The 10,559-nt window shown below is 30.9% G+C and overlaps 1 protein-coding gene across 1 annotated transcript; it reads right to left on the bottom strand.

The window, feature by feature from the left end:
- Positions 1-7,449: 7,449 nt before the first annotated feature.
- On the bottom strand, positions 7,450-8,049 carry LOC129942356 (uncharacterized). Its single transcript, XM_056051233.1, has 2 exons — positions 7,860-8,049; positions 7,450-7,796 (listed from the first exon to the last, which is right to left on the bottom strand). The coding sequence occupies exons 1-2, from the start codon at positions 8,032-8,034 to the stop codon at positions 7,522-7,524; spliced, it is 450 nt and encodes a 149-aa protein (XP_055907208.1). The 5' UTR covers positions 8,035-8,049; the 3' UTR covers positions 7,450-7,521.
- Between the last annotated feature and the right edge of the window lie 2,510 nt (positions 8,050-10,559).

The following is a 10,559-nucleotide window of genomic DNA, read 5'->3' as shown; positions in this document are numbered from 1 at the left end:
AGCCAAGCTGTTTCGAAGATGGTTCCAATCGACTATGTAAGCTGCGAAGATCTCTTTATGGACTCAAGCAATCCAGTAGAGTTTAGAATGAAAAGCTCAGGCACAGCAATGTTGGTCAGTGCATTTATTACCCATATTCTGGAGAGCAGATGTTATTCGTTGCCATTTATGTCGATGTCCTATCGCCACACCTGTAGACTTTAATCAAAAGCTGTTTTCAGATATGTGTCCCAAAGATGTTAATGAAAAACAACGAATGAAGGATGTGCTTTATATATAGGCTGTTTGCTTTTTGCTCCTGAAATCACACGCCCGACATCTGCTTTGCCGTGAATCTACTGAGCTGATTTAGTACAAATCCAGGGAAGGCACACTGGTCAGCTGTAAACCGCGTGATGAGGTACCTGAAGGGTACGATGGAAAAAGGAATTGTATATCAGAAGGAAGCATGTGATATGTCGATGACAGGTGATCCACAACTGGCTATGTGTTTACATTTCAATCAGGTGCCTTATCATGGGCTACAAAATGTCAACAAACCTTCGCACTCTCTTCAACCGAAGCTGAGGTTATGTCAGTTGTTGCTGCTATCCAAGAGTCTGTCTGGCTTAAACGCCTCGAAGGTGAGCTATCTCCAGATCCACCAAAAACAATGTTAGTTCACTGCGATAATAACTACTTCAAGTAACTGGTATTCGCCGAGAACAAAACATGCTGATATAAAGACAAAATTTATTCGCGAAAAGTTAGAAAGTTCAGAAGTCAAGCTGCAATACCTTCCAAAAGACCAGATGTTGGCAGATATTCTTACAAAAGCCGTACCTGCTGCAAAACAAATTTCTTTTGTAAATGGTTTTGGTCTAAGATAATATGTACGGAACTTTGTATTCTTTTAATTAATTTTATATAATTAAAAACTTAGTACATACCTACCACTATACCACATATATTTTTTCAATACTTGAAATATTTTCTTTATAAATGAATTATAGTTAAATAACTTTCAGACCATATTTACATTGTTCAATTTATTTCATTTCATTTATTGGACAATAATGGCACGTACAGTAAGATTACATCTTTTATAGTACTTTGATATAATATGTTTACAAATTTACATTAAATTAAATACAGTATAAGAGAATGAGATTTTATTAATTTTAAAAGAATTCTTTGTCATTGAAGGGAAAAGGGATAGGATTATGGTTAAATTGGGAGACGAAAAGTGAAGAAACATTGCAGTTTTAAATTTTCTATTGTTAACAATTAATTTAATTGGAGATGGACGGGACGAGTTCAGATAATTGCCGAGTTGAGGGGTAATGATGATACTTCTAGCAAAACCTTTAAATAAGAGTTTGGTAAACATATAAGACGGAGCCTTAATAGGTATTACTTTATGCAAAAATAAACACTTACTTGCGTTTATGCTGCAGTGTGCAACCCAATATATTTTTAGAAAATTCCGAAACATGGTCATGGTCTACGTAACCCATAGACGTAACGGACAGCATCATTGAAAGCAACTTGCAGTTTTTGTTTAGATAGTGTATCAAGATCACTGTACACTATTTCAGCGTATGATATGACGGGAACCATTAAAGCAATTATTAGTTTACGTCTAGTTTCAACAGGGGTTAAGTATGCTGAGGGCCAAAGTTTACGTAAGCATCCATAAATGCGACCAATGACATGTGTCACGATCACTTAGCCAAATATTAGATAGAGTAGAGAGATGGAACTTTTTCTTCGAAATTGGAATGACTAGGGTCTTGGAAGGATTTAAGAATAGGCCATTTGCAATGGACCACGCATTAATTTGGTTAAGATCCTCTTTAATGGAGAGGGACAGTTCATTGAGCTGATGAAAAGGCCTGGCAAGGTGGAGTTGAACATCATCAGCATACAGGTGAACCGAAGAGTGCGAACAACACGCAAGCAGATCGTTGATGAACATACATAAGAGTATTGGACCAAGAATCGAACCCTGTGGGACTCCTTGCGTAACAGGTCTGAGAGCTGAGCTTTTCCCCCCAGAAAAAACCCTTTGTGATCTGTCAGATAGATAGTCACCAATTAGCGAGCATGCCCGCTCCCTGAAGCCGAAGAAGTTTACGAGTTTCCACTTTAGAATACTGAGATTAACTTTGTCAAAGGCCTTTGTAAAGTCGAGTAAGCAGAGCCGATTTATTTGACTCTTATCAGAGTCCACCCTAACATCTTCAAGAAGATTAACCATTGCAGTAGAGCAGCTATGATTTGCTCTGAAACCCGATTGTTTTTCAAACAGCAAGTTGTTAAGTGAAATATGACTTAAGATCTTCTTCTCAAAGACCTTAGAGAGGCAAGGTGGGATGCTTATCGGTCTAAAATCAGTTGGAGAATTAGAGTCACGTTTATTAACCGTTGGAGGAACTCTTGCAATTTTCCAAGAGCGAGAGAAAGTAGAAGTGACAATGCAACAGTTTATAATATGAGTTAAATGGGTTATAATTAGTGGAAGTATGAGTTTAACGAAACAAATAGGTACTTCATCATCACCAACAGAGTCAAACTTCATAGCCTTCATACATTTTAGAATATCATCTTAACTTTCAACATCAAAATCCTCCAGCCTAGGCAAATCATTCAAGGAGTTAAATGCAGTATTTGCTTCAAAATCAGGAACAGAAACCGACTCCATGGAAATAATCATTGAGCTCATCCGGGTCCAGAGAACATTGAGCTCCTATATCTTTGCAGAAACCGATCTTACCTAGGTTGCTTCACAGCTTTTTAGGTGGTAAAGAATAATTGAGTTTGGACGTATAATAGTTGGTTTTGGATGATCGGATTATAGTTGTCGCTTGATTACGGGCTACAGTAAATGCTCTCCAGTTAACAGGTGTTGGTCTACGCTTCTATCTACTTGTTTCTATTTTTGATGCTGGTTAACACGTTAGAAGTGAATCAAGGGCAGAGGTTATTTTGAATTCTTACCGTTTTAGTAGGGACACATTGATTAAAGAGTTGGAGCAACAGATGTTAAAACAAATTAACTTTATCATTAGCATTTGCATAAAGACGACAACTATGCCAAGGAGCCAATGCGGTTGACAGGTGAAGATAGGAGACGTCGATGGAGTCGAAGTATTTGTAGGTAAGCGTTTCATTGCTATTAGATTTTAACAATTTTATATGTACAATAACAGATATATGTACAAGGACAGAACAGAACATCATGATTTGAAATATAAAATGAAAGCTGATAATACAGATGTACCAACGAAGAATCAGAGACTATGACTAGATCAAGAAGACTTGGAGAGCAATTAGAAGAAAAACGTGTTGGGTAAGTGGTATTAACAATATATATACCAACTGAAGACATTAAATCTTTCATCTGAAAGGTACACATATCCTGTTTCAGCAGATCAGCATTGAAATCACCACAGTTTATAGTATGTTCATAAGTAAACTGAATTCTCTTAGAGCAGTAAAACGTGGAACAGCGGAACAGTTTCGTTTTTTGTTATAAACACATGAAATTAGACATTTAGTATAAGAGTCTCTGACTTGGATTATGATGAACTCTATACCAATCCCACTAGATCCAGCAATTACTTTTGCCTCAATACATGACCTACAATAAAAATCTACACCTCCACCACAGGTGTCAGTGATTCTATCATTTCTAAATAAATTGAAATTAGGGATGTCATACATCTGATCACAAATATCGGGATTAAACTTACACAAATAGCATCAACGCAAGAACCAGAAAACAAATATTTCAGATAATCCAATTTGCAAACATTAAGGCTACGTGCATTAAACCATCACAATGTTTAGATATAATGTTAACTAAAGTGGACGTTGATTTTTCATACATACTGTTACGCTCATTGGCAGACAAAATTATAGCAAGAATAATATTAATACAAAAATTAGAAGTGCAATATTAAGTTGAGTAGAAGGGGAAGCAAAAGAATAAAAAGATGGGATATAGGTATAGGACACAAAGTTATGATTACTTAAGCTAACAGTGTAAATTTAACCTTCCGACCACAACACTTTTAAAATATGCATACACCACAATAGGGGTGGCATGACACCCCAACCAGGAATAAATAAAAACAAAATACTTTAAAGGACAACATACATTTTTTATTCAAACATAACAATTCATATACTTTATTGAAAACATAAAAAAACTTAATTCATAAAAAAATAAATATTTTTACAAAAAACCGTAGAAAGGAGAATGAAGCAAAAATCAAAATTAAATTTAAAATAAAAATTCCTGGAGTATTATAGCACCCTTGTTGTGGTCGGAAGGTTAAAATAGAGAACAAAAGAAGAGAAAACAACAATGTTATCAATAAAAAGAGAAACAGAAAAAAAAATTACAATAAAATAATTATTATTAATTACTATTAACCAGAGATGGCAGAAATGCGATTTTTGTGATTTACTACATTTGCTACGTCTGCTACATAAATGAGGTAGTTCATGTAATTAAATGTAGTTAACGTAGTTAAATGTAGCAGACGTAGCGTTAGACGTCAAAACGTAGTTTGAAATGTCCATTGAACCACCAAATTGACAAATTGCATCTAAAAGATAACTGTGTAAGTGTGAAAAACTAACTCTCGTTTACTTTGCTTTTTTCTTTCATAAAACTTCGAATTACTGGATTTAGTTCATTTACGCAAGATATTTGGTTCTTATGTATAGTTCAGTGTTTTTCACTCATTAGTCGTTACTTATTCATTCGTTTTTTTAAATTCTTTTTGAAATTTAACGTTTTTGGTGAAGGTAGCACACGTAACAAATCTAGGGTAGTTAATGAAACAAATCAAACGCGTAGTTTATCTAATTAACTACACGTAGTTTACCGAGTAGATTACCTGACGTAATCTACTCTGCCATCTCTAATTGCATTTCGAAAGATAGAAATTTCATTTGTGAAACCTTGTCTGATAGAGTCAGCATGTTTGGATAGCTGTTCAGTCAGAAAATCAAAAGTGAGGGGAGAGTTGTTTGTTGTCGCCTCAGGGGCTTCAGGACGGGCGGAGAAGCCATTCGTCTTCTATTATTAACTGCAGCTCTTCTTATTTTATTGACGTTAGTGGACATGTATGGTGGACATGGACAATGAGAGAGAGATTTTTTTTATATTTTACTTTTTCCAATAGAATAGGTATACAGTCTTTAGTTTTATAAATGTGATTTGTATATGTTTAAACTTTCAGATTTTATTATTAACTTCTTTTTTTTTACAAATACAAAAATTAATTTCTTAAAATAATGAAACCTAGTTCTTCAGGGAAGGTGTTGAAAATGAAAACTATTACTGAATACGTTCATCAAACTATGTAATGAAGACATTGTAACACGACAACTTATGAATCCTGTCAAATAAACTCATTCTAATTTATAACCTACTGCGTGTTGCACTTTTCTTAACAATCGTTCTTTGTATTTTACGTACACTAAATTCACATTTATTTCAGTTTTTTTTTAAGATATTTTCAGAATAAACTTTTGATTTACGCACAATAGTTTTGATCTAACCGATAATGATGAGTTTTTATAACCGTTGCCCCACGTTGGAGGCTAATTAATTACTTAGGGTGCCGGGTATATCCCTTTTTTAAAAAGATATAAAACAATTCTTTTATTTTAATCTTATACGGCATTATTTAGGAACTGATGTGTTAATGATAGGTAACGGCTAAAAACTAACTTACAAAATATTCATCTTAAAATAATTACATTATTCAATCGTATTGTACTATCGATATATATTGCGTGGTTGCATGAAATTGATCTGTTTACGATTGACGACACACAGTGGCCCGTCTTGACTTTTTTGGTTCCAAAAATCATATTTCCTAAACAAATAAAGATATTAAATTTTTTTTTTTATCTTGATGGAAATTTCCAAGGCTATACTAATTGTGACTTTCAAAAAAAATTTTTTGCAGGTTGTTTCAGAAATTTGTGTTAAAATAAGAAGTTTTAACAAAGGTGATAAACAAAGCGGTATTTTAATAAGCAAAATCGTCAAAATCAATTTTTTAAGTAATCTAAGTGAATTGAAACAGTACAGCAAAAAGAAAAAGGACCAATTCGAGTGAAAAAGTGGGAAAAAAGTATTTTTTTTTAATTGTAAGGCATTTTTTTTTATTTTCCAGTATTAAAAAATTAAAAAAAATTATCATCATAAAAAATCGTCGCATTTGGCCTGCTCTATACTTTGGCATGCTCTTTAAGACACACCAATAACCTAAATTGAATAATTTTGTCGATTACTGGAGCTTTAAATATTTGTGAATCCAGCGAACTAAGAAGTTTTGCATTATAGAGCCACTCGAAAAATGAATATTGCAAGCAGTTTTGTATAAACGGGCCACTGTGCGACGGATGCATGGATGTATGGTGTGATTCTGTTGAAAGATATGATATGATGAATCTTTACTTTTGTGTGGTATTTTAAATGTATTGCGAATACGTTAACTTACTTACGTTAGTGACGTTTTTTATCTTAAGGTAAACATTTTGGTTAACCCTAAATATCTCACTAACAAATAATGGTAGTGACTTGAATTAAATTTTATTTTATAAACTTGAAAAAAATCCAATTCACGGTTTTTTTATAAATAAAAAAAAAACTGAAAAAAGAATATTTGTCACCTCGAAAACGAAGAATAGCGTGGTAAAATTTTTGAGAAAAATTGAATTGACATTTTTTTTTATAAAAAATAAAAACCTAAGAAAATTCAATGTTTTCAACATTCGGATACATTTTGAGAAAAATCGAATTGACAGTTTTTTGTACAAAAAATTACCTTAACCTAAACAAAAATAACCAAAGTTGGTGAAAATTGTTTTTGCGACGTAGATATCTTTTCAAAATTGAGATATTGGCTTTAATCTAATATCACCTTTTAAGAAATATTGTTTTTAACATTCGATAAAAATTGAATTGACAGTTTTCTGACAAAAAACAGAAATCAATACTACAACTTGGTAAAAACTTACTTTCGACTTAGATAGCTTTTCAAAAATTAAAAATATTGGCTACAAACTTATTAAATTTCACAGAAAATTTTGTGTTGATATTAAGTAATTTTGTTTATAAAAATCCAAAGTCGTTAAACAATAAAATCTACAAAAAATTATACAAAAACATTTGATAAAAAATTTGATGTTCGCTTTTCGATATCTCTTAAATTTATTTCATTCATCCAATTTGTTTTTGTTAATATAAGAAATGCAAAATTTTAAGAAATGCTACTAAAATTTGTAATTGTATTTGTTTTCGACTAAAAATCTATTAAACAAAACTAGATTTTGAAATAAAACTATTTCATTATATGAAAAATATTGTTGGTAAATTTGAAATTTTTAAAGAATAACTTAACTGAGAACTTTTTTTACACAACACGAAAACCTGCAACATTTTAAGCAAGACAAATCGTCAGACGGGATTTGAAGTTATCAGTGTGGGTGGCAACCCAGCCTCTTTTTAATTCTTCAATTCAGTACAACATAATCGAAGTTTGTCGATTTTGATAAGGCAAAACAATAAATTATACTATAAGTTTGCTTACCAGTGTCATCGATATCGCTTTCGTTTTCAATTTCTGTTTGAGATTCGCTTAGTCGAGCCAAATCTTCTTGTGTGTGAGTTAATAATGGATTATTTGGTGGCAATGAAGGCATTGACGTTGTATCACATTGCAATGACCCATCTTCAGCATCTCGTAAAGTTGACAAAACAGCTTGGTGAAACTCTAGCAAGTCATCACCTTTAAAATTATTTATGTATTTTTATAATTATCTATCGAATGGATATTCCAAAAGATGTTTACCTACTAAACGTTGAACAAACGCAGCTGGAACCAAGCCTCTTCTTCCATCAAGAAGTTCGGCATCTAAATAACCCCCTTGAGGTTCACCACCTGACCAAACTAGTAAATAGTCTCCTCCACTAAGAGACAGCTCGCCTTCAGCCTCTCTGCAATTTTTCGATTGCATAAAAGACATAAATTAATTTGAAAATGGGTTTCATGTCAACGACACCAAACAGATAAGATTTTATACGGTGATAAAGTTTTTATATTTGGAATTGAAATAAAAAAGGTATGTACACAAAAACAATGCTTAAAAACTACAAACACAAATATTAAAATTTTAATTTGATAAATGAAAAAAATAATAACCAATTAAAAACAACAAACGATTGTGTTTAGTAGAGAAGACGGTTAAAATAAGCGTTGAACTTTACAACGACACTACAGTTTTTCTGTACTGAGTTAACTCCGAGTTAAGCCCAGAGTTAGTTTACCCTAAAATCAGAGGTAACTCACTAACAAGTTTTTCAGTAGCGGCTTATTATTTAAAGGGTTATTCATTTTGCGGTTTCAAAAGTATAGAACTGGAATTCGATATCTGTCAAAGAAAGCTGTTAAACCAATTTATTTTTTCAGTAGTAGTCTGACCTTTACGAAAATGGACCGCTTAACTATCGCACTACGCATACAAATTGTTAAAAACCTTCTTACCCAGCCGAATATAGTGCTTTAAGATTAGATTATAGTTGAAAGTACGATAACTTGGTAAGTTTTTATAACGGAATTTTGTAGAGGGGTTAGATTAGGTTATAGTGGCTGTCCAAGATGGAAACGGACACACTTAGACCAGTTTAATACCACATGAATCTTGAAGCTTCCTCCTTAGCTCAATGGAACCAGCTTGAGTCCCTTACGAAACGTGAGAGGCTGATTATACCGATATGATTTAGATCCTTTAGATCGTTAAAGAAGAATTCTCCTAGGTAATTCTTGCGTTTTCGAGCTAGAGCAGGACATGTGCAGAGAAGATGAAGAACCGTTCTCCTCTTCCTCGTCTATACAGCTTCTGCAAAAGTCATTTGAGAATACGCCTAGTCTCGTGGCGTGCTTTCCTATTAGACAGTGTCCGGTTATGACACCTATTATCGAGCTTATATGCGATCTGTTAGAGAGAGCAAGCACCTTGAACGTTTTAAATCCAGTGTTGGCCATATGTTTTTTGTGACTTTACAAGTGGTGATGTTGTTCCATCTGGTGCCTGCCCTCCTCACAGCGTCTTGCATTAGTAGCAGTTTACAAGTAGCGATTGGTATGCCAGTACTTGCCAAACGTGGTAGGATGGGCTGTACTGTACCGTTCTTGGCGAGTTCATCTGCTTACAGTTACCTGGAATGTCCCTATGGCCCGGCACCCAGCAAAGGTGAATATTAAACTGTTGCGTCATCTCCATTAGAGATGATCGACAGTTATGGACTGTTATAGAGTTTGTAGAGACAGAGTCCATAGATTTGATAGCGGCCTGGCTATCAGAGAAAATACGGATATCAGATGTTGATATCACGTTTTCTTTGAGCCAAGATAAGACTTCTTTTATCGCCAATAGTTCCGCCTAGAACACGCTACAATGATTGGGAAGGCGGAATGAGAGACTTAATATCAGTCGTTCAGAGTACACACCTCCACCAACCCCTTCTTTTGTAGAGGGCTCAAAAACAAGTACTTTTTTATTTAGGATGGGGTGTCTATCATCATCATCATCATCATCATCATCATCATCATCATCATCATCATCATCATCATCATCATCATCATTTTATCATATCATATTATAATTATTATTATCATTATTATTATTATTATTATTATTATTATTATTATTATTATTATTATTATTATTATTATTATTATTATTATTATTATTATTATTATTATTATTATTATTATTATTATTATTATTATTATTATTATTATTATTATTATTATTATTATTATTATTATTATTATTATTATTATTATTATTATTATTATTATTATTATTATTATTATTATTATTATTATTATTATTATTATTATTATTATTATTATTATTATAATTATTATTATTATTATTATTATTATTATTATTATTATTATTATTATTATTATTATTATTATTATTATTATTATTATTATTATTATTATTATTATTATTATTATTATTATTATTATTATTATTATTATTATTATTATTATTATTATTATTATTATTATTATTATTATTATTATTATTATTATTATTATTATTATTATTATTATTATTATTATTATTATTATTGTTATTATTATTATTATTATTATTATTATTATTATTATTATTATTATTATTATTATTATTATTATTATTATTATTATTATTATTATTATTATTATTATTATTATTATTATTATTATTATTATTATTATTATTATTATTATTATTATTATTATTATTATTATTATTATTATTATTATTATTATTATTATTATTATTATTATTATTATTATTATTGTTATTATTGTTATTATTATTATTATTATTATTAATATTATTATTATTATTATTATTATTATTATTATTATTATTATTATTATTATTATTATTATTATTATTATTATTATTATTATTATTATTATTATTATTATTATTATTATTATTATTATTATTATTATTATTATTATTATTATTATTATTATTATTAT

This window comes from Eupeodes corollae, chromosome 1 (genome assembly GCF_945859685.1).
Source record: "Eupeodes corollae chromosome 1, idEupCoro1.1, whole genome shotgun sequence".
Classification (NCBI taxonomy): domain Eukaryota; kingdom Metazoa; phylum Arthropoda; class Insecta; order Diptera; family Syrphidae; genus Eupeodes; species Eupeodes corollae.
Note: the sequence above shows the minus strand (reverse complement) of the source record. Positions and strands in the feature narration are given on the sequence as shown.

Bases quoted from the DNA above. Each gene is read 5' to 3' on its own strand.
- LOC129942356 (XM_056051233.1), bottom strand. From the start codon at position 8,034: ATGTCTTTTATGCAATCGAAAAATTGCAGAGAGGCTGAAGGCGAGCTG. The intron at 7,797-7,859 runs GTAAACATCTTT...ATAATTTTAAAG, and splicing joins GTTTGTTCAACGTTTAGTAG to GTGATGACTTGCTAGAGTTT.